The sequence below is a fragment of the Simochromis diagramma genome, unplaced genomic scaffold, assembly GCF_900408965.1.
Source record: "Simochromis diagramma unplaced genomic scaffold, fSimDia1.1 OVJJ01000304.1, whole genome shotgun sequence".
NCBI lineage: Eukaryota > Metazoa > Chordata > Actinopteri > Cichliformes > Cichlidae > Simochromis > Simochromis diagramma.
The window spans coordinates 6,733,129-6,760,476 of record NW_024387030.1 but is presented as its reverse complement, the minus strand read 5'-3'; the positions used below and the strand labels follow the sequence as shown (position 1 = coordinate 6,760,476).

Here is a 27,348-nt window from a genome sequence, read left to right as displayed (position 1 = left end):
GTTAGTTTAATGCTTATTTCTATCTTCAGTCTAATCTTAACTACTTTAAATCGTTTTTTAAATTTTTGACTGTTTTATCCTTTACACATATTGTTCTTTTATGCTTTTATATGCATTTCTTTTGCTTCTGTGTTTTTAATGCCATTTAACCTGCTAGCATGTTTGGTACTTTGCCATAGCCTTCATCCTTCCCTGTTACTTCATCTTACCCTCTTATATGTTAAACACTTTGGTACACCACTGGTTTTTAAATGTGCTATATAAATAAAGTTTGTTGTTATTGTTGTTCTATATAATAAAAATATTCTGTATTTGAATTCCAGCTCTATAAATTGGGAAAAGGCCTGGAAACAGCCAACATGGTTATTATGTTTCAATAATATTTGAAACATATGCATACATAATAATAACTGCGCTATTTAGAAAGTCATCATTTGTGATTCATGGGGTCTTTTACTGCTTTTCTTTTATATATTTTGTGTTAAGTCATTTCCTGTGTTTTGTTATCATTCATGTTTGTCATTTTACAGCGTTTGTGTTGAGTCATTTTCTCTGTTATTCATCTTTGTGTATGTTTTACTTCCTGTCTTTTTGAGCTTTTAGTCCACTGTGATAGTTTCCCCTGCCCTCAAGAGTATCACCTGTGTTTAGTCTGCCACACCTGTTTCCAGTTAGTCATCAGTCTCATCAGTGTATACTTATACACCTGCACTTGCTCTCCCAAATCCTGTGCAGGCATCCGATGTGCTGCATTGGTGTGCTACACCAACAGTTTTCTTTACGCTTACCTTATTAGCTTATGATGTGTGTATGATGGCTATATCATATGAGCAGGTGTTTAGCAATAATATTAGAAATATGCCATGAAAATGCTATAACTTAACTTAAATTGTTAACTCCTTTGGCTGGTTATATTTTGTTGTCCTTTCTCATTCAGCTTCCCTCTCTTATCAGCATCTACTGTTACATTCTGTTATTCATTTTTTTGTTTTCTACTTGTATTAATTGCAATGATAATAACAGGAAAAGAAAATGTCTTAAACCCTTAAACATCTCTGATTGTATTCACTAAGTAGCCTGCAAATAGCTATCATTTGTAGCATTCTACTGGCAATAAACACAGGCACCAAAAAGGATCAAATTAGATTTGCAGCAACAATAAAAGCACAGTTTTTCACAATAAATCATCACACGCCTACAACAATGAGGAATTTGACATCGCCATATGCCCTGGGTCAACTGAGGACGGCTCACAAACAACGGATCTTTTTCTCACAGCTCAACATCATTTAATGAAAACCATCAGTTCGCACTTCAACGCTCATTCACGATAAGCGAGCAGTTGTCAAAATTCGAATTCAACAAAACCGCAGGGATAACATGTGAGGAAAGTGGGTAGGATCACACGGGCGGTTGACTCTGTATACTGTCCAGAGTCCGGACACATGGACTCTGTAATTCTAGTCCTGGAGTGACCACACAGGGCTGGTTGTGAGGTCTGGGAGAGCTGCAGAATTGAGACAGATGGGACAAGGGAAGGATTTTTGGGGGGTGAGAGAATGCTTTCCACTGTTCCAACATTATACAAAGCCCATTGATTTTTTGCAAGCGTTGAGTGAGGAGCTGAGGAATATCTGGTTTCAGCGTCCACTGCATGGTCATGACACCTGGGCCAGGGTCATGTCTGTCCAGTCCGGTCGGATCTGGTCACAACAATCACCATGATTCATCATTCCGTCCCTAACTTTTCTGGCCTAAGTGCCATCGCTGTACTGTGAATTTAATGCATTATGCATCACATCGCTGTGGTCATCAACTCATTTCTGTAGCTTGATGGCTTTGACCTCGGCTTCATCTGTCGTGACCCCCAATGTGTGTGTGGAAAACCAAACTATCCCTTCCCATGAGCCCTCTGCATAGACAGAAAGATTGTTCCTCAGGAAACGCAGGTCAGGAAGTCAGAGGCGGAAGCCAGCCTTTCGTTCTAAATACAACCATCCTCTAGAGATTGGCGTGTCAACAGAGAATTGGGCAGTATATCTTCTTTAAACTCTGACCCCTCACTCTCTTGTTTTGTTGCTATTTTTTGCGACTTTGCATTTACCGAAACATCATCATTCTTCTTCTTCTTCTTCTTCTTCTTCTCCTATTTCGCTGCAAATTGGCAGCAAAGGAGCCACAGACTTACATTTCCAACATGGTGTTTGTTTTGAACTCCGGTCATGAATGTGATGCTGTGACGTGTCAAAGCCATCCAAATGAGCCAGGGCTAGCACTGATGCCGCATCCCACCCAGTGTGAGATGAAGGGCAGTGGAAGTGAGTGGATGGGCATGTTGGAGCGATTCATGGGAACAAGATCAGCAAGAGCAGTTGGCGGTTTACCACTAACAATGCTGTGGCTACTCTTATGGACAATTAATCGCTGCTTGTTCTTATTTTGCTCCTTCCCTCAATCCTTCTCTCTCCCTAAACTCTCTTCCTCTGAGGCTAGGTTCGCCCTGCATGATGACCACAGTCCTCCCATATGAATTTGGCAAACATACCATGAAACATGAAAGGAAGCAATCATGGTGTCCTGGCTGTCAAGGCTTATACAGACAAGGACGGGATCACACAAATTGGGAAGTGGGCAGTGGATACAGAAACAAAACCCGTGCAGGATCACAGTAAATATGAGATCACACATGACAGCATATTCAAGGAATCAAAGTCTGTTTTGTATTTTTTTTTGCTCAAACTTGACTATCCTTGACCACTGATTACTCAACAGTCAGCAGAGTGATTAGCTGTCCTGATGAAAAACAAAAAGGAAGTTGTTGAGTAAGCAGTGACTTTTAATAGAAGCAGAAACACAACTGACTCTACTCCTGCAATATGTCACATTTGCAGTAGTGAAAAGCATATGTACTGCGTTAATCATTGTTTTGTTTTTTTCATCTTAAACTCCTTTGTCTTCCACTTTTATTTTTCAGAGGACAAATGTACTCCAATACAGCTGTTTCCACATATTTAAAGTAAAGAAGTAGTTCAGTATACTTTAATTGAGGTTAAAATAACCTGTTGTTATATTTCAGCTAAATGCAGCACTTAAAAGTGTCTCCTCCTCAACATTAAGTACTCAAATAAAGGTCACCTTCCATCTGTTATTTAAAAAGAAAGAAAAAAATATATGCAAATATAACCATCTTCTGAACATTGATTTGATACACTGTAACTACCTTTACTTAAGCATTAATAACATAACAAATAAAGTTGAAAAAAACACAATATTGTACTTTGCAGTTGGATTTAGCATTGAGGAAATGCTTGTGACTATCATAAAAATATGGATTTTAAGGAAATCTGTATGTTTTTCTTCTATTTAGAAGGAAACATACAACTACAACACTACAACACAAATGGCAACAACAAACATAGCTTTTTTTCACCCTGACTATGTCCCCTCTTCTCAAATCCAACCTACACTGGCACTACTAAGATCTTAAAGGTTGTTTTCCCATGACTGGCAGAAATAACTAAGATGTGCCAGCGACAAACTGAAAACACATTTCTTGCGAAGCAGAGATGTTCCGCTCACAGCTGCATATACAGTAATAACCTTAATATTAAGGAATTGAAAATGCAAGTGTGTGGGGGGATGACTGTTTAGTGAGGTAGAAATCTCACTAAGTGGAAACCACTAAGTGACTGGTATTCATCAACAACCCTATCAAGCCCCAGAATACACATTATGCACCATGCAGCAGTAAAAAGTAAAAATACTACTTATTTCTTCTTTAATACATTGTTTAATGAGCTTGTGGTCACCTTAACTGGGATGTGGTGCAGCACGGTTTGAGATTACCACAATACTAGTTTGAGTAATTGTGAGTTTTGTAGCTGATAAGTCCCTTTGCTTCACACAAGGCCAATGTTAGTGTATCTGTGGAAAGGCTGATTACACAATTCACAAGTTTGTACTGAGCACTAAATTACCTCAAAGCCGCACAACGAAGGAGCTGTCTTTGACTGAGCTGACCTGCTGGTCTAATCTTAGAAATTCCCACTCAATCTAGAACTATTCTGTTGAGGTAAAGTTATGTTTTAGGCAAACGTGCAAAGACTTAAAATACTGTACAAAAATAGAGTTAAATAAGAAATGCTGAGACCAGAGGAGAGAGAAGCAGAAGAACTTTGCCCTCTGTTGGCTGCAGGGAGGAACTGCAGCAAATTGTTGCCACAAGTCACCTCCCATTTATTTGTTGTTCTCCTCCATGACTTCTTTCATCTCCAGTAGTGATAGATGAAAAATTTAACATCCTGTCATCCCACTTAAACATTATCAGTGACCTCAAGCTCAATCCCCATCCTCCCTTCTGAGCTTGGGGTCATCAAAGTCAACGGCGCAGGAGGCAGAAATCAAACGACGCAGCACATGCTGAGGAGTGACTGACTCCAGCGCCAGCAGAGCCTGGAGGAAAAAAAAGGAGGACAGCCTTGACCTCGGAGAGCACAAAACCTCAGAAATCAAGTCTCCTAAGAGAGAGCTCAACTCAGTCAACAGTAAGAGGAAAATACTGCCAGAGAAGTTGATATATGGATCGTGCCTTTTGTGTTTGTACCTTTGGAAGTCAGTGAAAACGTCATGATGCTTCTACGCACCTTAGTTGCAAGATTTCTGTCATTTGTGACAACAGAAAATATTTGGATTTCAAACTCTTTATGAGATATTTTTTTCTTTTTAAAGGAAAGAGAGTCCAGATGAAAATAATGCAGTTTTTTTTTTTTTTTGCAATGCATTGTGTTAAAGTCTTGTCAGTAGTAATTACAGTGGTTTACTGTCTCCATTTTTAAAGCAGCTGACTTTATCCCCTGAGAGCACAGCAGGCTGACTTTTTTCTATATATTTTCATTTTGGCAGGAAACAGGTGCCTCCTCCTAAACCTGGAAGGACAACTGAGTCACACAATAATATCAGCAGGGCACGATATATCTGAGAGTATTAAAAATAAACAAATGCACTGCATGAGGCTTCTTAAGGCCAAGGTCCAGTATGAAGGCATTTCCATCAGTCAGTGGGTAGTTTGTTTTTGAGTTTAGAGCCCTGCTGACCTTGTGCGCTTTAAATCCTTGCAAGTATCTACGGTGAAATTTCCAGCTCCTGCATCACAGTTACATGAGCGTATTCTTCACTTGTGTTACATATTACGAATTCCCACACCAGCTACGGGATTTTTGCATTTGCAAAATGAAAAGAAAAGGGGGAGAAAAGTGATTCTCTTTCTACTTCCCTGCTCTGTTTCTCCCTTAGAGGGAGACAATCGATCTGGCCCACTTAATCAATCAGTGACAGGCCCTTTGAACTGCAGACGAGATTTCTAGCAAGTCTGTCATCCCACCCTGTCGTCTGTGAAAACACTCCGGGGGGAGATTGCTCTGCACAGGCCTGGCTCGTAAAACTCTTTTTTTTAATGTTCCAACACACACCCTTGCTGTTCACTGACAAGGTCCAGAGTAACCGGGTGTTTGCATCTACTTTTAATGCATAGCGAGGAGGATGTTTGAGTTCCAAAAAGGTCAGCTCACGAGGTCTTAGTCAGATACTTGCTTGAGAAGCTGTGGTGTAATCTGGCCTGTTCTATTTCAGCTCGTTTCAACATTTCAGTGCAAAAACAACTTCCCTGCCTCCTTCAGGGCTGCTAGCAGTTAGAGACAAAGCTCTCCACCTCCCCACTCCCCCCCCCTGCATGGCTCCTGTATAGGCAAAGAAGAAGAGGAAGGGGAAAGGGAATGTTTGCCTCTCTATCCCACCCCTCTTCCCTCACTTCCCTGGGGGCAATGCTGTGTAGTAATAAACGTCCTCCATAAATCTCCCCCTCACGCCATCATCCCCTCCTCCATACTCCAACTTTTTTTTCTGTATGTTAACAGCTTCTTTTCTTCTCCCCCTCCTCCTCAACCCTGCTTTTCTTTTCCCTCCTCTCCTTTTCTACTGCAACCCAACCCTGACATTAGGGTCTGCACATGGCCGATGTCATAGACTTTATGAAGGGGGGTGGGCAAGATGAGCCACAATACATGTGTATGGGTTTCACTCTCTGTAGTCTGTCACGCCAGTGCGGTCGAATCTAGTGAGGTCACTCATGTATCAGATTGTCGCCTACAGTACCTGATGAAATGACATGCACGTATTCAATTCAGAAGAGGAGTTTTATACCTGCTGGTAATGAATAACAAATGAGCTGTGGCTGAGAAGAAGAATGCTGTAACAGTGAAATAGCTGTGGTCGGGAAAGAGTTAAAAGTGCGAGTGCCTGAATTCACCGGAAAGTCCCACAAGTGACGTTACAGTCCAGCAATTAAGAGTAAATTAATTACAGAGTAGTGGATGGTAGCTGAAACCCCGAGGATAATACAGTAAACAACTCCAGAAGTACAAGATTTCCATTGCCCTACTCCTCTTCACTTGCCTTTGAAGGCTTCTGATCGGACTTTAATTTTATATAAATATATTTAAGCTGCTTAATTATGAAATGAAGACACTTTTCCCTCCAACAAAATTAACTTTTAACAAATCTAACCCAAAGTTCAGATTCTCCGATCAAGTTAAAGAGAAAAAGAAACTTGTTTTTAGTGCTTTACCCCTCCTAACTGGTAGCCTAAGACTGTTTGGCATTCAAAGCTCACCCAGCACTGGAGTAATCTCACATAAACTGACAAACCAATGCAAGTTTTTTTCTCTACAGTTACTAAAGTTACTGAAAGTTCACGCCCGTTTTTTGAAGCTCCTCCCTGCAGTCGATTGATTAAAAAGCAAATGTCGGGGTTGGTGCAGGGCAGAGGGGGAGAGTTCAGTAGCTCTGAGCAACTTTCTAACAAGTAGACTGGCTTTCTTTTTTTTTTTTTAAAACTACTTTTGTGATTTGATTCCGGTCGCTGCAAAGATGACCACAGCCGTGGTATCGCCTTTCTTCGACTTCGAAGTAATGAACAAGGTAGCTTCCTAACTTTTTCTACCCCCTTCTCTGTGTGTGTGTCTTGTGGGCTGACGTTAGCCTGTTAGCAGCGGGGAGTTAGCCGCTGTGGAGGAATGACGAGCTCCGTGCCCGCGGCCCTCTGCCGCCTGCGCGGAGGCTGTTTTTGTTTTGCTGTTTATTGCTTTGTATTCCGCTTTGAGTCAGCTGCGTGTTTATTTGTTTGCTTCGTCTGTTATTTCCTGTCTTCGGCCTCGTCTCTTGAGGGTTTACGCTATAAGCGCCTTCAAAGTGGACCGAAGCGCTGCGGGAGCGTTAATTTAAAAACTTGTTTAAAAACATGGTGTTTTTATTTACTTGTGTATTTATTTAATGTTCAACATAAGCCACATCCGCTAACTTTAATATCTATGGTTTATGCTTTGAGGTTGGTGTGCAGTTTAGGCAGCCAGTGGCTGTTAAAGTGAAAGCTTTATGTCCTCTTTATTTTAATGAGATCACTTTTGCGCCACTTTTAATGCCGCTTTCAGAGCAGCCACATGCTCGCTAATCATTGACCAGATTTGGCTGGCTTTAGCCCACTTTCTGCCCCTATAAAACTACTTAAACTACCGGCATCGTCTCACCTTAACACTTGATGCGTAATTCGTTTTCATACCCCGTTTTGAGTGTCAGATTGCCTCTCAAAGCGTTTTTGTTTTTCTTTTAGCCTCCCTCTGGAGTTTGTTGGATTTCATTTACACTGTCATGTTTATGTAAATCATGACTAACTGTTCATTTCCACTAGTATGGAAATGTGTGAAAGCAGATCAGGTTTCCCTTGTAATCCACAGAATGTTTGGCCACTTTCTTTCTCTTTCAAATGATGCAGGCTCTTTGTAGCCCACACTGGTCGTCCACAGGCCTCTCATGTGCTGCTGTCCTATTGACTACACAGGCGCACACATTCCTAACCTGGGCAACTTGCCAAACCAGCTGCTGTTCTATAGGCCTGTATCCGCTAATGTGGTCTGAGCCAAAAAACAACAGTCATGCAGGCGGAGGTGTAGCCCCACCAGTCCCACAGTGCCTGTCATTTTTATTTATTTATTCAGGGAGAGTATCTGTACAAATGGTTTATAGGCTCACCTAACAAGCGTTCAGTCACTTTCAGGAGTTGCATCAGGATGGCAATCGGACTTAAAAATCAGGGAGCTGCTGAAAGTAGCTTTTTATTTGTGCTCTACTTTTTCTAATGCTTGCATTTTCTGTACTTTATTTTTCTTGCAGAACAAACTTCTCAGCTACAACAACAACCTGGGTGTCTCCCATCCAATGTCTGTTCCTTGCACTAGCACCAACGTGCCCATCTCCAGCTCCGCCGGACCCCTGCTGGACAGGAAGGCGGTGGGATCTCCCTCAGTGGGAGGCGTGTACCAGCGGCGGCACTCTGTCAGCAGCACAAAGTTCAACCAGAACCAATTTCTGAATAGCCTGAAGGCAGCGGACCAGTCCTCCTCACTCATCTCAGGGGTTGGCAATGCCAGCAACAACAAGGAGAACCGCCTGCGAGACCGCTCCTACTCCGAGACGGGCGAGAGGCTCATCAACAAGTGCCTGGGCCCTGCCAGTCCCACTGGCAGCAGCAGCCAAGTGAACTCCAGCCGTTACAAGACAGAGCTCTGCAGGCCCTTTGAGGAGAACGGTTCCTGCAAATATGGCGACAAATGCCAGTTTGCTCACGGAATCCATGAACTGCGCAGCCTGAGCCGCCATCCTAAGTACAAAACTGAGCTGTGCCGCACCTTCCACACCATCGGTTTCTGCCCATATGGGCCTCGCTGCCATTTCATCCACAATGCCGAGGAGCGTCGTGGACCTCCCCAGCAGTCCTCTCCTCTTAACTCTATGAACAAGATGGAGCGACCTCGGCTGCAGCACAGCTACAGCTTTGCTGGTTTCTCCAACTCAGCTGGGCTGAGAGACAGCCCCACCTCAGTCACCCCTCCACCCATGTTCTTCCCTGATGAGATCCCAGACTGGCCCAGCAGAAATCCCTTCACCTACTCCAGCCAGGAGCTGGCCAGCCTGTTCGGGCCCAGTCTCAATGCCGGTCCTGTAGGCACAGAGCCCAACACCCCTGCACCTCCCTCTCCAACAAGCACATCTTACTATTTCAGACCCATGTTGGAGTCCCCTCAGATGTTGGAGTCTTCATCCAGCCCCCCAGACTCTATGTCGGATCAAGAGGGCTACCAGAGCAGCTCTGGTGGCAGCCTGTGTGGCTCTGAGTCCCCCACGCTGGATAACACCCGCCGCCTTCCCATCTTCAGCCGCCTCTCCATCACTGATGACTAGACTGCACGCATCCACTAGTGACTTTTAAATTTGACGACACAAAGAACATGGCACTCCCCTCTACCTCTGCCCTTCAGACTCCCCTCTGCCCTCGAAGCTCCCTTACACATCACGTTAGTTCCTTGTTAGCATTATGAGGATATAATCAACTAAGGGAACCCTCAGCTAAATCTATCATTTCTTCCCACTTAATCTGCACAGCAAGTTTTAAAAGAAAGTACCCCGCCATGTGTCATAGTGCCAAAAAAGGAGAGGAAACTGAACAATGAAAATGATGAGAACAAGAAATGACTGTTTATGCCAGGTGCCACTTGTTTTTCTTTTTGTTTTTCTTCTTCTTCATGTATTATTGAATGTGTTGCAGCACAAGTGGCCTTGGAAAGGGGTGTGCTTTGCACTAGCCCTCATCCCCCTCCCCTCTCTCCCCTGCCATCCTCCCTGATGATACCACTTCCCCTGAGCTTGCTAGAGGGTGCTCAGTAATGTAACTGTAGCTCTACACCGCAGACGTTTTTACAGACTGAGTTAAGACAAACGGAGAGAAATGACAGACCCTGAAAATATATGAATAGTTTCTTTTTTTTTTTTTTTTTTTTTTTTTTTAAAGAAATGGAGAAAAAAAAGTGCCTGGGCAGTTTCTGCATGTGTTTAGGGTGAATGGACTACTGTTTGTTTTGGTTCTTTCTCATTTGCCCCCACCCACCACCTTCTACCCCTCAGTCAAGCCCCGTCTTATGTAATTTTGAACCGGGTGAGTCTGCAGGAAGGACTTTGAACTGGAAGTTGGTTATGGCCCCCCCCTCTCCTCCTGTTGCTGGTCACTGGCTGTTTCTTCTTTCTTTTTTTTTTCCCCCCTTGGGAAGGAAGTTGATATCAAACTGATCATTAAACCTGCAAGACTTTGTCCTGCCCCCAGCACCTACACCTTCATCTTCACCGATCCGGGGAATTCCAGAATTCCCATAATATAGTTATACGTCGCATGACTTGACAAGATCGGATCTCCAAGCTATTTTACTTTACTTGTCCCCCTCCCCTCCCATCTCCTTCACTTTAGAACCTGCTCCGTGGAGCTCTCTACTCTCATTACATCCCTTTTTGCTTTCTTTATTTGATAATTATTTTTTATTAATGTTATTATTACGGTTATTATTATTATTTGAGAAACTTTCCAGACAGAAGGTTTGCGTGTCACTGCTTATTTAACTTATCAGAACATATTTATTGGTGATCATATGCATTTTTTGTTAATTTTGTTTTTTGTATTTATCTGGATAATGAACAATAGAATATATTTTCTTTTATGTTAAATTATGATCTTCCATATTAATCTAAAGATTGTGAAGACGTTTTTGTCAGTTTTCCTTTTTTTTTTTTTTTCACAGTTTAATATATTGTACTTCAATGACTTTTGTTCTGCAACTACACTTTGTCAAAATGAAACTTAATTTAAAGCAAGAAAAAAAAAATGCAAAAAAAGCCGTTTTGCGTTTTGATTATTTATTGTACTTTGTTTTTCTTACTCCCTCTTATTGGACTGCATTTCCATCTAAACTAGATTTGCTTGTATCCATTCCTCCCCTTGCACATGTTACAGTAATCTGACAGTAACAGTAGCTAACTGTTATGACATTAATTCGATTTTTTATTTTTTTTTTATTTTTTCCCCCTGATCTCTTGTCCCAACTTTGAAGAGGATTATTCCTACTCGGGTTGATGGTAGACTTAAAGGGGTGCTAAAAAGAAAATTAGTAACATGACTCGTTTAGCAGAGTCTAGCAGTTCAGAGGCTGGCTGTGTTGAAATGTGTTTTGTTACAAGCAATAGTTGTGACCAAATGAGTTGAAAGTATATCTTCTTTTAATTCAATTGGATTCTTGATGCTTGATCAGTGGAAGTGCCTCGTTTAATACATTCCAGGTAGCTAAGGGCTCTCCGCCTTTTTATATTTGATAATGGAGGACTTTTTTTTTTTTTTTTTTTTTTTCCTCTCCTCAAGTCACTTGTTCTGTGTTGCCTTCGTGTGTTCGGAAGAGGTGAACAAATTCTGACACAAAGAAAGTAAAACTGTTGAATGTATTTTATTTTATTTTTTTCCCAGCCATGTTTTTTCACTACAGTAATTTCTGTGAGTTTATATGAAAACCTGTTCTCTCTCTTTCTCTCTCGTTCTTTCTCTCTCTTTTTGTAAGTATTGATTGCAGTTAAGTCAATAAACCTGTATTTTTTGAAAAGTTCAACTTTGTGATGAGTGGTGTGTAAAAAGTTCTGGGAAATTGAGCAAATATGGGGCACGTTTATGCTCAGTTTTGGGTACCCATTCAAGCTCTAGAGGGCTTCCCATGAATGTGAGTTAAAAACAAAATCAGTCTTATTCTAAAACCTTACAATTCCAGAGCTTAATCAGTATTCAAGTTTCTTCAGTATCAAAAAATCCAATAATGGCTATGAGGAAGCTCTAATGACTGATACTGCATACTTTAAATGTTGCCATTTGTCCAAAATGTGAAGGGAAAAAAAGAAACTAGTTACATTTGGTAACATCATACCCAAGGAAACTTGGGTTTTAACAAAAGAGGGACACAGTATTATATTTGAGGCTGTAATCAGGTGAGTGCTTTTTCGATGCATAATACAGAACTAAAGGGAGTTTCGGTGTGGTGCAAGTTGATTGGTGAGCTGTGCAGGCAGCAGCCAGGGGTATTGACCCGGGGATAGTCAAAGTCTGAGCAGGCTTGATTACACAAAGACCTGGCATACTTAGTTTCAGCAGAAATATTGATCAGGGGGAGCTGTTACCGTAAAGTTTCCAAGAATAAAAAAACAGATTTGATGAGGTTGTGACCTAATCAATATGTACACAAGGATATTTCAGGTAAAAAGGGGGATAAACGGTGCAGTCATAGTTAACACAATATGCCTTGGGGTTAATTTGATATATTCTGTTTTTACATTGAGAATAAATACAGATAACAATCACAAGTTGGCCATTAATGCGAGTAGAGTGGTATTCGATTTCAGTAGCAACTTCCACTTTATGCACTCGACTCAACATACGCACCGCTTCTGCATTTCCTCGGCCTCTGGACACTTCCCGTCTGTCCATGTTTATATTCTCTCAGATTGCAAAAAAAACCGGAGCAGCAACAGGAACTCCCTCCATACAATGGTGGGTGCTGACCCATCACAGCTGACCCATGGAGGCCTCCTTGTTGCTTTATCCCTGAGAACCTGGGCCTTGTGGCGTCTAGTCTTGATCCTTAGGTCCCTCCATTCTTCATCACCCACCAACCTACTCCCCCATCCCATTTTAGACCAGCTGGAAATGGTCTAAAAACATACTGGTGGTCACGATAAAGCAAAGAAAGTCCTTGATTACATTCAAAACCAGAGAGCATTCATGGTTCCTATAAAATAAAGCAATGATCAACACCAACCACGATGCAAGAGCTTGTTTAGAAGTGAGTTATACAAAGGTGCTCTTAAGGAGTCAGCTTAAAAAGATGAGATGATATAACATGTATATTTAAATGCTACTGATGGAGAGTAATTTCTTGTTGAAAGGCCTCTTTTTTTTGTGGCTTTATGGAATGTTTTACCTGTACAAAGATGGGTGTTGTGTTTGGGAACAACACAGTGAAAATTGCTTGGATTGCAGATGGATGTTTCTATGCACTACCCCTTTTAGAAACTTTGAAAAAGCCTGTTTGCATTCATTTCATTTGAATTCTACAAGAATTTGTTCATAAGAAACAAGGGTCTTGAAACTTAATTAACATCACTTGAAAGATATCATACTCTATATTTCTTTGTAAAAGAGTTTTTGGCAAACAAAACCAATATTGCATAGTGTTCTTGTATCTGCAAATGCCACACAGCGTATAAAACATCGCATATTGTCTTATTTGGTGCAAGCCTGAAGCAAGATGAAAGCGATGGAAACTTGTTGCCACTTCAAAACTGTTCTGCGTATTTGGTTTTAATAAGATAAGAAGCAAAGAAAAAACGAATTCAAAGGAAAGGCTTCTCAAGCTAAATCAGGTGAGCGTTAGTGATGCACACCTTTTTCTTTGCTGCACCCTTTCAGAAGAACATGAAGTGCATGCAGTTTGAGGCTGATGAAAGAGGGCTGTTTCCTGTTTGTGTGGTGTACGCATAGAGGCACCTTGAGATGAAGTACCAGGAAGTGGGTTTCTGAACCTCCGAAGGTGGCGGATGGAGGGGGTCGCCTGCTCTTTGATATGTTTTTGAAAAAAAGAAAAAGAAAGCTTCCATTACTTCATCAAACTTAACAGCAGGTAATTTTCCAATATGGAGACGATGCAGTGACACAGACCAAGCTCGTTCACTCATTGCTTCCTGCAAAACAGGATAAAGCAAGTTTGTAGTTCAGCTCTCAGTCCCAATCTCCATTCACCTTTAACCTGCAGGGTTGAGCAACAGAATGTCAGAGCGTGTACACTTTGCAATTGTGTTATCGCAGGAAGGTCTACCTCCTTGTTTGAGAAAGAGGTGAGTAAATAGTGCTGATGTTCTAACTGTCTTTTATCTACACTGACAGCTGAGAGAAGGGTGGCTGCAGTGCGGTGTGCATGCATGTGTGCATGCTTGTGTGTTACTGCAGCACAGCAGGTGTTGTGGGACAACGGCTAAGGTCAACCTCGAGCGAGGAGGTTAGAGGGAGCTCAGAAATCTGCATGGAAAACGGTAAAGAGATCATCTGTGCAGCAGCAAAACACTGACCCGTGGACATCAAAAGCATAATTTGAGAAAATTATGCTTTGTCACTCTGTGCAAAACAGGCATACAGCCACCCATAAATTCCTAATTAACACATTACACAGTATTCAGGGGGGTTTAACCCATGTGAAGATAAATAAATCTATAAATAGTAATAATGAGCCATTTGCTCTGATGATTCTAAACTGAAACTCTGACAAATCAACCATGACAGGAAAAAGAGTGCCGTCTTAGTGTTTGTCTGTCACAATCCCCATACGCTGACCTTGCTGTCAGATGACAGATTTGCCAAAGGCCTCATTTGCTCTTATACAGTGGCAATGCACAGTCATCCTCTCTGTTTGTCCTCACTTTTAGCTCTGCTCTTTGTTTGTCCATGACTTCGCAAAAGAGGTTGCTGGGAGTTAAAGTCTGGTTTCCTAAATATTGAAATTCTTAACTTAATTATGGGGATGTGTTTTATAATTTGTGCTAACAAGGGACCTTCTCATCCCCCCTCTAATCTCTTCCTGACTATTATCAGCCTGTAGTGAATGCATTTTACTGTTTGTGAAGTTTACCGTTTGAATACAAAACAATATAGATTAGTCACACTGAGTGACACAGAAAGTGGAACACCCAATACCTAAATCTATGGGGGAAAAAAACCCTTGTCGATAACTGCCTTAACAAAGAAAACAATATTAACTATGTCCTTTGAAGGAGCTGCATTGCTGTTTGTAGAATGGCATCACAGCAGTGACGCCACCCTCTTTTATCAATAGCATCAACCTATTTTCACAACCTCATGATTTCCCCTACCATACATGTTTCTGGGTAATCATTTCATAAAATATCTTATCTGAAAGTCATGCTTTAGTAGTTGCTTTACAGTTAGCATTTTGGTAATCACACTGCTGCAATCTCAGTATACAGTATACAGTATATGCACTTTTTTCTGCTGCCCGCAGCAGCCAACGGGCTTTATCTTTGTAGGTCTATGGCTGTATGTGTCACAGCTAGACTCATTGCAGATCAACAAAGACAACAGTCACAAACACTCCCTGATCCCGTGGCTTTAATCCGGGCTCTCCACGCTGCTGTTATCTAGCCGACTGAGGCTGTGACATACTACTTACCCAATAATGACTATTAGCCGTGTCTGGATCCAGTGTCACATGTGCTTTTCCTCCCCTCAGGCTAAAGTGGCAACCCTTGACCTTTTAAAGAAAGGAAGAGAAAACACATGTGTTGAGCAGAGGAGCAGAGAGGTGAGGAGGCTTCAGAGGAGAGAACTGGTGATGGCTGTCTGACAGGTTGTGGAAACACACCCTTCCACTCCTTACTGTGACAGAAAAACAAACACAAAGCCACTAGACTCTCGCTGAGCTCTGCGCTAATGGACAGGTGATGACTTTTTCCTAACGAGACACTGGCCCAGTGGAAACAGGAGATGAGGAGTGACCAATAGGAGAGGCTGTAACAAACCTGACACTGTTTTGCTTTGGGTTTCTGGTCCACTGGGCCGAGTGAGTCACACACAGTTCTCCTGAGTATTGAACCACTTCAGTCTTCCTGTCTTATGACTTCCAGCGTCACGGCCTGATGGGAAAAACGCGGCCTCCATTAGCAGAACAACACTTGCTCTGCTTTATTAAAATGCAAATTCTTGCTTAAATGGCCTTGACAAGCATTTGTATGACAATATTTCTATGACATTTATGAAGGTCACAGCGGGGCTCAGGGCAGCACTGATCATCCGGTAGGTTGTAAACAAGCCTTTTCTATCTGTAACTCACTCAAAGTCTGATTTTCCATCTCTGAATGAGTTTTAGGTGCCTGAAGAGGCACATTACACAATATCTCTCCATGTAAAAGCAAATAATTGTGCAAAAAATAAAGCATATTCATCAGCTAGTCACAAAGCTGAGCTTTGGCTTCGTTTTATTTCGAGGTAAAGTCTGTAAAAACTCCATGTTGGATATCGAAAAGACATGTTACTATATATCCAACTCTTTACTTATGCCTCTGTGTGTGACACAAGACAGTGAATGAGGTTAGCTCGAAGTCACTGAACCATGCTAAAGCTAAAAACAGCACGTTTCCTTACACGTGATTCTCAGTTTTGTTTTGCAGCATCTGTTTCCTCTGGTGACAGCGACACTGGAAAACAGTCTCATTCTCACTTCTTAAACGCAGTTTTCAGTTTCTCACTAGATCAATACTGATTTAAATGACCTCACACGCACATACACACACACACACCCACATGTACATATCACGCTCCTAGAAATAAACTTCCTCCTCCACCCTTACACCTACAGAAGTATATTAGAGAACGACAGACTCAAAGTTGGCTAACTATGAGTCACTCTGGCCTTTTAGAGGTAAAAGCAGACAAAGATGACATCAGTGACAGTTTTACAGGAAGTCCTTGCACCGAGGCCAAGTCTGCACTACACATAGACGATCATCTCTATCTGCAATCTAACACTCAAATGCACTCACATGATGTTGACTTTAAAAAAGTTTTTAAAATTATGAAATAGATAAAGTACAAGCCTTTTCATGGCCAGAAGGATTTAAACAGTGTTTGAAAACTAGACAAAGAATGAACACAGTGACACAGAGAGTACGTCTGGACTTCAGTTACCCTCCTGCTAATATAACCATGACTGTATAAGTTTTTTTTTGTTTGACTTGTAAACAAGCCCTAGATACAGTATCTGGCCTTGGGACGTTAGGGAATAGTTAAAAGTGAACTCTGTCTCTATGTGCGTGTGTATTTCACAATGATCTGCTGGCGGAGACTCAGAGGGACAAAGATAAGAACTGACTGTGAGAAACCACAGATCTCACACCCACTCGTTTACACGTACACACACATATACGAGACAAACGTGCATGCATTCTCCCGCTCGTATGCAAGTCTAAGACAAACACACACATGCATTTAACAGTGCGCTCCCTCAGGAACATGCATGAGGCTTCTCATGATGGAGGAATTTTACTTTAAAAACAACCCAGATTGTTTGGAAGTGTTTGACTGCTGCTCAGATTTCTCAAGGCATGTCTTCGATCAAGATAAGGCCGACCTGAAACCTGTCAAGCTCGCTCCTGCACTGTGCTCGCCCTCAAGCATCACCTGCTAACCTGTTGTGACAAGCACTCGCGTAGGTAGAGAGGAAAAAAGGATTAAAGCCTAACTTTACATGAAGCCTTGAGTAATACTGGCGTAAGGGCATTACTATGACAGACTCATCTTGTGCCCAGTGGGAAACACTTTTGCGCGAGACTTTGTAAACTTTACGAGAAGATGACAAACAGTTGAGTCAAATTCTTATTATTATTACTAGAAGTGAAGTGTGTCTGGGTTCAGGGCTTGGGATCTGAGAAGTGAAACTAAAATTTGAGTCAGACCTAAACCACAAAAATAAGTTTCAAACTTCAGACTTGACTGCTTTGTGACTTGGCCTAAAATGACTTGCTGAAGTGTTAAACTGAGATAATATAAGGTCAATTTCAAAATGCAAAATACCATACTCCTCTAGCTTAAAGTCTTAATTTGCAAACAATAAAGACAACACTGGTTGGATTGGTCCAGTAGGGTTTTGCTGTTACTACTTTGTGCTGGTATCACCATTGAGTGGCTGTTATCGAATCTCCAAATGAATATTGCTGTATAAATTACATTTGTGAGAGAGCTTTTGTTATTATGACTCTTTGCACAGTGCTTATCATGTTACACATTAACACACCAGTACAATTTTATGTCAACATCATCCTGAACTTGTATATACAGGTACATTTATTCAGTCAAGTGTTTAAAAAAACACAATTGTTTATTTCTTGTTAAAAAAATCTGCTCATAAAGTCTGACATCATTAGCCATCTCTGGGTCTAAATTTTTCCAAAGATTTAACACTGAGAATCCAACCAGGGTTAAAAATTATCCAGAGTCTATCAGCACCAATAAAATCATCAGTGTGGCTGTTGTCCCAATATTACAGTAAGGCTTATCAAAAGGGCATCTATCAAAAAGAGGATTTACAAGGTTACTGGAATTAGAAATTGGTAGGACGTTAGCTAGGCCAATGTTACACCATCGTATGACTTAAGCTTTCTATAAAAATAAAACATACAGCTCCTATATACATTTGGACGTCAACAAAGATTGAAAATTAAATACCAGGTAAATGTAGGGTTAGTGAGGTTGTCCTAGCTTACCTTTTATAACATGCTAACTGGTGGCTAGCTACAGTTAGGCTAATATAAACACATTAGCAAAGAGAAGATGTATTAAATGGTTAAATTGGATACATTTGGGTACATTTTTCCTCAATGCACATTCATGTTGAGGGTCCTAGATAAGCTGAGACAAATGTCATCATATAGCAGCAAGAAGATGTTGAAAAAGAAAATCTATCTGTAACATGGAGTTAGTCATTAATATGTTGATGTGTGGTTTGGACAACTCGCTATGAAAAAGTCACGCTCCTGAGCTGGTGTTTGTAATGGTTTGCAGTGTAGCCTGTGAGTTTTTAAAAACTGAGGTTAAAAATGAGTTGCACATGAGTAGAGCTAATGAAAAGCCAGAGAGGCCAAGAGCAACCACCGATGATTTTTAGGGGCTTGTTTCTATCAAATAAAACAAGAGACAAAGTGTTACAACACCTTAAACCTTGGACCTTGGAACAAGGTTGATAGGTCATCACTTAACAAGCAGATTGTATTGGCAAGCAGAGCAATATACTGGTCCAGAGGTGTGTGTTCTGACACCTTACTTATGAGCCTTGAAAACTTTGCTTACATTTCCAAAAAAGTGAAGCAGAGGCCTCTAGAGCTCTGTATTTTTGAAGCCACAGATTCAGTTGAGCAAACATGCCAAATCAATCCAGGGGATGAGTCATCACATAATTGAAGACTGACTGGCTCTGATTTTTAACCCTTAAATACCAAATATAAATAAGAGTTACAACTAAGCTTCACATTAGAGTTGTACTGAAGAAGATCTTGGGGGTTTACAGTATTCAGAATAATCTGCAATACCTTGCCAATCACCTGATATTTTAAATAATATTGCTTATTTGTCTTACTTTAGTTTTCACATTGCCATCTCCTGCATATAACCAATACCTGCTTGCTGATAACATCCCTCAAAAAAGCAGTCAACGTAGAAGAACCACTTAGAAAAGTTCCCAACCCTAATATTGATGTGTTCTTAAGGATTAGAGCTTTAATTTAAGACTCACCTCGATAGAAAACATCTTTCCTGGGGTCTACATCTACCCAAGAAAAAGCTAAATCACCTATACAATAGCTTCACATGGGGAAACAATAAATTGGTTCTCTGAGAGGAACTCATCTGGGTTTTCCACTCTGAGAATCAAACATCATTGTTATCAGCGACACAGAAAAACAAGCAACAAGTTCAATATAATGTGTGAGAGCAGACTGAGGCCCAAAGGAAGGCCGCAGCACAATGCGTGGCAAAAGAGCTCTCGATAAATCACAGCCCTAACCTATTCGCCACCTGTGTCCGCTGCCTTCCCAGAAACACAGTCACACAAGCAGCTGCCCTGCTCTGGAAAATCGTCACGGCCATAATACTCAGACACGAAGTCACACAACAGGAGATTTGGATATCAAATGCCAGCAATGAGTAGAACAAACTCCCTCTTTAATGTAGAAATTGTTACTTTGGCATAAGATTTTAGAATGACGTTCCACAGTGGTGCACACTCAGCTGTACAAATTTATGCCTTGCACACATGCGATCAAACAACACAGCCATTAATTAGATTAGAAGGCCCTCAGCTATTTCCAGTTTTCAGTCTTAAAAGTGCATTGTGGTCTAAGCAAAACCAAAGCCTGAAATAAATTAAAGTCATCCATAAACCATAATGATATTAACAGTGAGACAGTGCCATTCAGATTTATAATGTTTCCCAGTTAAAGTTTGTCAGAATTTCTGGAGGTGACGTATTATATGTGTGTCTGTGTGTGTGTGTGTATATAGTCATATGTAAACACATCCGAATGTGTATGAGCATATAAACACATATAAATGTGTATGAGCATGTGTGCTGAAGGGGGAGGGTTGTTTACTTGGGCAGCCTCTCAGAGAGTGTCTCCTGGCCGGCTCCCACTTCCTGCCCCTGGAGCAGCAGCCTGTCTAGTCAGCCACCTCAGGCTGACAGGGAGACCACATGCTAAAAGACTTATTGGCCTACTTTAGAAGACCTATGGGGTAGAAGGGGACCATAGGCCTGCTTTGGGTGGGGCTGGAACTTTTCTCTCTCTTTTTTTGAAGCAAGATTGGGGGGTCTATGGGGTGTCTGATTTTTTTAATAAAGCTCTCAGCCAGCCTCCCCTCTCTCCCTGGTTTCTTCTGAGTGCTTACAGCTGCGGGGGTTGAGAAGGGGGGCATAGCGGAACAGAGCTCTGCATAGAGAGAGCCCTTCATGAAGTCACATCTGGACCTTTCCCAGAGAAGTCAATGGAGCAGAGAGGCTAATGAAAGTCTTAAGTTATGTAATTGAGCTCTTCCATGTGCACCAGACGGTAATGTTGGCTTGATCTGCAACACAGGAGGTTAGCAAAGTCTTATGGACATTTATGCCCCTCGCAAAGGTCTGATAAATTCAGTCGGGCTCATGTTGCTACTGCCATGCCTGTAGCATGTCACTAACTCAGAATATCTGAGTTCCAGCCCCTTACATGGAGTCCCTGAAGTAAGAGACTTGGCCCGTGGAGCATAACAAACAAGGTTTGGCATTTACTGTTACTAAAAGGCTTACTTTGGTTGATTAGCCCATGTTGTTTTTGCTGTAGTTAGGCTTCCAGTGTCCAGCAGCAGTGGAAAATCACTAGAGAATTATGAACATTAAGTATAACGCATAATTAAATGTGGTGTACAATGATTCTTTTTGAACTTTGTTCAAAGTGTAAACGATTGTAATGCAATTTTGAGCCTTCCAGTTTATGACAAACACATGTCCGCTGGTGTATTGTTATGCTTAGCTGTGACTGGAGCAGAAAGGCTGTAAAATAAACTGCCTGGCTGCTTATGAGTCAAACAGGCAAAGAGCGATCTGCGCTGTGGGATTACATGGTAAGAAGTGGATTGATGAATGTTCGAGAACACCTACACACACAAGTGCACAGAGGCAAACAAGCATGTAGTTTTGTATATATATATGTGTGTGTGTGTGTGTGTTTGTGTTTCCATATGTGTGAGACAACTGTCTGGATTGAATAAGGTCTCCTGTATCATCCCCAGCTTTGATTTACCTTCCACAGCCGAAGGGAGTAAAAGGAGGAGCAGCCAAAGCAGAGGAGATGCTCTTGAAATGAACACCTTGGTAAAACCTGCTGATGTATAAAGTGTCAGTGCTGGGCCCCTCGGTGGCGTCACGCCAAACCAAGAGCCACTATCACCTCCACCGCCGTCACCACCACACCACTCTGCCTTCCATTAATAAAGGAGAAGAATAACAGTGACAGAGAGGAAGATAGGCCAGAGCAACGATACATTACCTGGCAATTAGATGAAGGGCGGAGGCAACGAGGGGAAATGTAGACCATATGGGAGGCTATGTGAGAGGCCACCTGACCCAAGGGGCCCACAATTCTCAAATCAACGCTCCTCGCCAGACTGGACCTGTTTGAAGTCTTACATAATTCTTTGAATACCACCCTCTTCTGCTTTTCTCTCCACTGTGTTTCCAACTTCTTCTCCTCCTCCCCTCTTGCCCTCTGCTTTCCACTCTGAGACCACAACCACAGAGACAGTTCCCGGCCAAGACAAACACAGCCCTGAATCAAATCAATTTTTGAGAAGTTATGGTGCAACTATTACAGCTTAACACGCTGTCGACAAGCCGCATGAGACGGTCCCCTCACGAGTGTGAGAAGAATGAAGACGGTCACAGCTGTAACTTAAGTGATCAGGCACACAAGAGACAAAACAGTGATTGCCATTGACAAAGTCTTTCTTCAGGTCTCTTTTATATAACATGCATTAGTAATCCTGATGATTATTCCCTGGACGTTTCTCAGTGGAAATAAGCATACCGTGACACAGATCTCTTGTGGTGAGTTATTACAGGGCCTCTCCTTGTGTTTTCCAGTGCTTAAAAAGAAAAAAAAAATCTCCAAACATTTCCTCTGTGAAGGAGCAAAAGTTTAGCCTTATTAAAACAAACATGGGATACCTTATGAGAATGGATTTTCATTTTGGTAAATACACTTATTTGCTTTCTTGCATCTTATTTAATGAGAGGATCCATAACATTCATGTGTCCATAAAACATGAAGTTTAGATAAACAAAAGGACAAGAAACAGCCACAGTGACTCTGTCCAAAAGTAACAAAATCTGCCTGTCAGCACTTTCGAGGTTCATTTATTACACATGAGGTCTTTTTTGTTTAAACTGCTGTTTTAAAATAACAAGGAAGGGAGTTTTGCATCTGAGTATTTCTTGGTGGGGTCCTAACATGAAAAGACTCCATACATACATACTCTTGATCACTTATCTACTTATTGCTGGGAGCGCTGGTACACTCTGAACAGGTCATCATGAAAAGACTCACAACTAAGAAATACTCTGGGGCCGTTTATAAAAAAAAACACATCTTTTCCATTGTTTACTGATGGAATAAATATAACATGTTATTACGTTTGTAAGCAGTTCCTTGGCTAGAATCAGGTTTACTTTTTGACTCGCACTCTGCAGACACGAGATTCTGTGCGACTGTGTAAGTGAGATCACACACACTGAGTTAAGTGACACACAAATTTGAGCAAACTAATTTTAAACTCAGCTAATCAGTTGTTAGTCATATCTTGACAAATGGGCTAGAGATATGAGAGCAAAAAAGTGAATAAGCGCACACAGTGTGTGACGGTTCATCCACCAGCTCGACCTGGCTAGCTGATGAACGGCTCGTGGCCAGGTCTACTCGGCTCCAGAAGGGCCAGCAGCAGCTCTGTGGAAATACTGACTCACCAGCACGGGGCCTTAATTCAATTCTCCCTTCTCACAGCTGCAATGGTGGTGGGGGAGAAAGAATTTTATTTCTAAAACACCTCTATTGTTACAACACAAAACATAAAAGAGCTAAAGCAAACTTGCAAGAAAACCAAACCACAGTGTGCACAGGAATAAATCTCACACCTCACATAAACAAGCCCCAGAAACTAACTCACATTAAACATCAAGCAGCACCATGGCACCCAAGCCTCCATAAAAGAAAGGAGTGAGAGACAGAAAGCTGTATCATTAAGGTGGTTGGACCACTGGTAGACTGCCGGCCAATTATAAGCCTCTTATTAGACAACTCTGCTCAGAGAACTTGTGGTCTAATCATATAAAACTTTGAGTACCAGCTCCCTGTGTGCTGCACCACTGGCTTATTAGTTACTGCTCTGTTTTTGGTGCTCCGCTGCGGCAAATTGACTTATACTTTAGACTTACTTTAAAATGCTGTTTCGAGGGAGGCCCTTCTGAATTCTAACAAAAAAAAAAAAAAAGCACAGGGTGAAGCGGCATTGAGGTGTCATTAAAGTCACAGTTTCTTTCACACTGTTCTGTGCAGTTGATGAAAGCTCAATCTTTCATCAGTCTTGCTCAAACATTGTTCTAAGTAATATGGACAGAGCAACAGCAAATACACTGAAAGTTAGGTCATGCTTGCTTAAAACAGGCATATAATATCATGCAAGAAAGTTGCAAATACCATCAACTCAGTGTTTTTGTTCCTTTGTGCATTAATGTTGCAGATTGGAGACACTTTTTTTCTTTTTGAACCAGGTCATTTCACCTCCAAGCAGAAAAACAGAATTTAATCACTGACATTTTTTTTAATCTAACACAGGAAAACAGGAAACAGCAGTGATAAAGGAAGTCGAAGTGAATAACAACAACAGCAATAGCTGTGGTGAAAGAGGCATGACAATTTAACTGTTTGAGTCCTTTAAGGTTTCAGATGCTCAAGCAATATCAAATGAACAGTTGGAAAAGTGCAGATGTTTACATCAACATGTAAACACAGGCAGGGGAGAATAGAAGGGAATGGGACTGCATTGCCCTCTAATCATATGACATTTTAGAGCGTTTGCAGACAGCTTGATGTGGGGGCTGGTGCTGAGCGTGGAAGCATGATCTGTTCTGCAAAAAACACTTTTGTTTCAGCATATATGTATAAACCTCGGCCATTTGCATGCATTTAACCTTTCATTTGTGGTGAAGAGCGATGGCTGCAGGGAAAAGAAGTTTAGCATTACAAAGGGCATGAAGACAAAATGCAGATTTGTTTGTATTAGTGGAATAATTCAACAGAAACCGAGCTAGAGCAGGTAAGCAATACAGCCTCACCGATAAACAGCTATTGAAGGAGCTGGCTCTCTCCAAACTTCACAAATCTGCTTACCAGCAACTGCACTTGTTTTGTTTCACCTATTAATAACCAGAAAAACAATTTCCATCCTGATGTCACAATGACGTTTCCTGCCAGACATGAAGGGGAATAGAAACACAGAATGACACTGAATAAAACAGCTTTTATCAAAAATTCATAAAAATGGCATCTTTACTAACAAATGAAAAGCAATCACTTAGAAAGCAATCACTAGTGGAGGTTTTTCAACTTTGGCCACTGTTATGTCAGGTATACTCCTCTGCCTCTCTGAATGCAAAGCTAAACCAATCATGTTGGAGCTCTAGTGGTATCAATCTTCTCATCTACTTCTTATCTTGAACTTAAAAGCTCTTGTCACGATAAAAAAGAACTATATCTCTGAACTGACTCATTAGTGACTAATGCCAGCCCAGCTTACGCCTTAAAGTGGAAGTTGTAATTCTGATCAACTGGAACCATTACAGTTTGTCTCAATGAACAGATAAAATTTTGTGACAATTTTGATCCGAGTTATTTTTTGTGTCAATTTACCTTTGTGCTTGGACACTAATCACTAGATTACATCTTGTTACTATTTCCAGAAAAACTTTGAGGCTGCTTAAAAGGACCGAATATGTGTATTTCCTCAAGTACTGTTTTCATTGTTTTTAAGTGTTTGAATTTTCAAGAACTCAGAGGAAATCTCCGTACACGGAAGCAGCTAGCACTTAAACACTGTTTTTATTGAGTTGACAGGCATATAAAAACCTCTGCAATAAAGGCAATATGACTACTATATCTGGACCCCCACGCAAACACGGAGACAACAACGACAAGGATTAGATCTTAGAATAAAAACACAAGCCAATGTTTCTCACCACCTACACCCCCTGTGTTCACTCTCCAGTCCGGGATTTGGTGTGAATCTGGGTTCCAGCAGCTGTGTCGTGGGCTGCAGAGACCTCTTGGTCTCCAGGCCAAGTTCCATGTCCGCTCTGATTATAGCACTAGAACAATGCGGGCCATTGTGGAACAGTTAGTCTGGAGCCTTTTCAGTTTTCTCCATTTCCTTCAAACACAGTCATTCACACATATACACACAAAACAGCTGGAATGGACTAAAGCACTGAGAGAATCACTTTAGGGTAAAATGTATGGCATTTTTTCTTTCTTTCTTTTTCTTTTTTTCCCTTTTTCTGAATGAGCATGAAATATAGTTGACTTGGTCCCTGGTGCTCAGGCAACCTGCCAAGACTTGAAGCAGGCAGTTGAAATTCATCGCAGTTAGGCACACACAAAACATGTGCAGTCACATATACACGCACATGCGCTCATGCACATACACCCTCACTGCAGGAGACCTCAGGCCACAGGGGAAGAACAATCTCACATGCCACACAGTGAGGCTCTCTGCAATTAGACAGTCACTTTATCACACTACAAACTTCTCTCTTTCCATCGCTCTCCCTCCCTCACACACACACACACACACACACACACACACACACACACACACACACACACACACACACACACACACACACACACCCAAACAAACACACAGAGGTGTAATCACTCACAAACACACTGCCAAACTCAAAACTACTATTATCTGTCATTAGGGACTCACACACACACACGGTTAGAAACACATCTCGCAGCCTCACATTCTCCATAAGCAGTCAGCTTTGTGCCACTAGCCAGCACGTTACAGCAAAGTGCAGTAGCATGAGTACAGAGAATCCCCATTATGAACAGAGACGTTTTATGTTATGTCTGTCCCTCAAGGGGAAGAGAGGGGAGAGCAGTCATGACCCCTTTGCCCCATAGCCTTTGACCCCTTACCCTGGGGGTTCAGTGGTCATGCTGAGAGTCAATGATGTACACAGGGGTACATAGAAGCATTACCTTTTATATGTGTCCTCGTGTCTCCCCCTTCACCCGTATTTCCTGGAGCACATCTTGAGTTCTACTGTTCTGCATGTGGGCTCATTTCAACATGCAACCTAATGCACATAAGTCACTTTTAACACATGGTTACAGGCATGCAGGGTGTATTTATTTATGAAAAGACACAGTGTATCCCTCACATTTGCTGTACCCTTGTATTTACAGAGTAAGCAACTCCATTCAAGCAGTCACTGGGAGATAGTTTCGGACCCAGAGAGCAAGGCTATGATTAAAATTGTTTACATGGGTTTTTTTTTCCTTTCCAAAGACTAGTATGCACTTTTATTTTGATGTTTACTTTTGTAGGTGTTGGCCAAATTGCATCTGCTGCTTAGCAATTGATATTTTAGGAAATATATTTTATTTTATTTTTAGCTTCCTTTGACACCCAACACATGTGGCCGCAACTGAATAAATCATCAACTAAGAGACTCATAGTGTGAACACCGATAGTGATTGGTCAATAAGAGTCATCCTTTATTCTTTCAGCATGTTTTTGACTGCCGCAGCAAGAAATAAGAGTTGGACAGGATAGCACAGAAAGGCATGGTCAGACTCACTCTAAAGCATGGGCAACTGACTCTGTGTATTACCTGATGAAGCTCAGAGATTATTTGAGTTTAGCCACAGTAAATGTTGCATTTTTCTGTGGACCGTGATACATCTTATAGAAGTAATTTAAAATAAATTCACTGTATTATTCTGAGAGAAACTTACTTTGGGCACAAAATGGAATTTTTAATCAATTTCAAAAGACCCAAGACAATAAAATAGGAAACACAAAGGTTAATAAACAAAACTTTTTTATGTTAGGTCACTAAAAAGCTTTAAAAATATGTAAAAGGGAGTACATCCTTAATTGTGAAGGGTTCAAATCCAAAAATGTTCGGGAACAGCAGCTATTTTATTATAACCAGCTGCAACTGTTTAGTTTCTCACTTAACCTGCTACTTTGCAACTTTTTCTACTTCTTTTGCAACTTAATAC

At 41.3% G+C, this 27,348-nt stretch overlaps 1 protein-coding gene and 1 long non-coding RNA gene across 2 annotated transcripts; one reads left to right on the top strand and one right to left on the bottom strand.

The window, feature by feature from the left end:
• Nucleotides 1-6,807: 6,807 nt before the first annotated feature.
• zfp36l1a (zinc finger protein 36, C3H type-like 1a) lies at nucleotides 6,808-11,528 on the top strand. The gene is made up of 2 exons (XM_040042042.1): nucleotides 6,808-6,975; nucleotides 8,224-11,528. Exons 1-2 carry the CDS (start codon nucleotides 6,925-6,927, stop codon nucleotides 9,289-9,291), a joined length of 1,119 nt encoding a protein of 372 aa, XP_039897976.1. The 5' UTR covers nucleotides 6,808-6,924; the 3' UTR covers nucleotides 9,292-11,528.
• LOC120739995 lies at nucleotides 11,240-25,928 on the bottom strand. Its single transcript, XR_005697308.1, has 2 exons — nucleotides 13,628-25,928; nucleotides 11,240-13,520 (listed from the first exon to the last, which is right to left on the bottom strand). It is a non-coding gene; the product is annotated as an uncharacterized LOC120739995 (long non-coding RNA).
• Nucleotides 25,929-27,348: the final 1,420 nt, after the last annotated feature.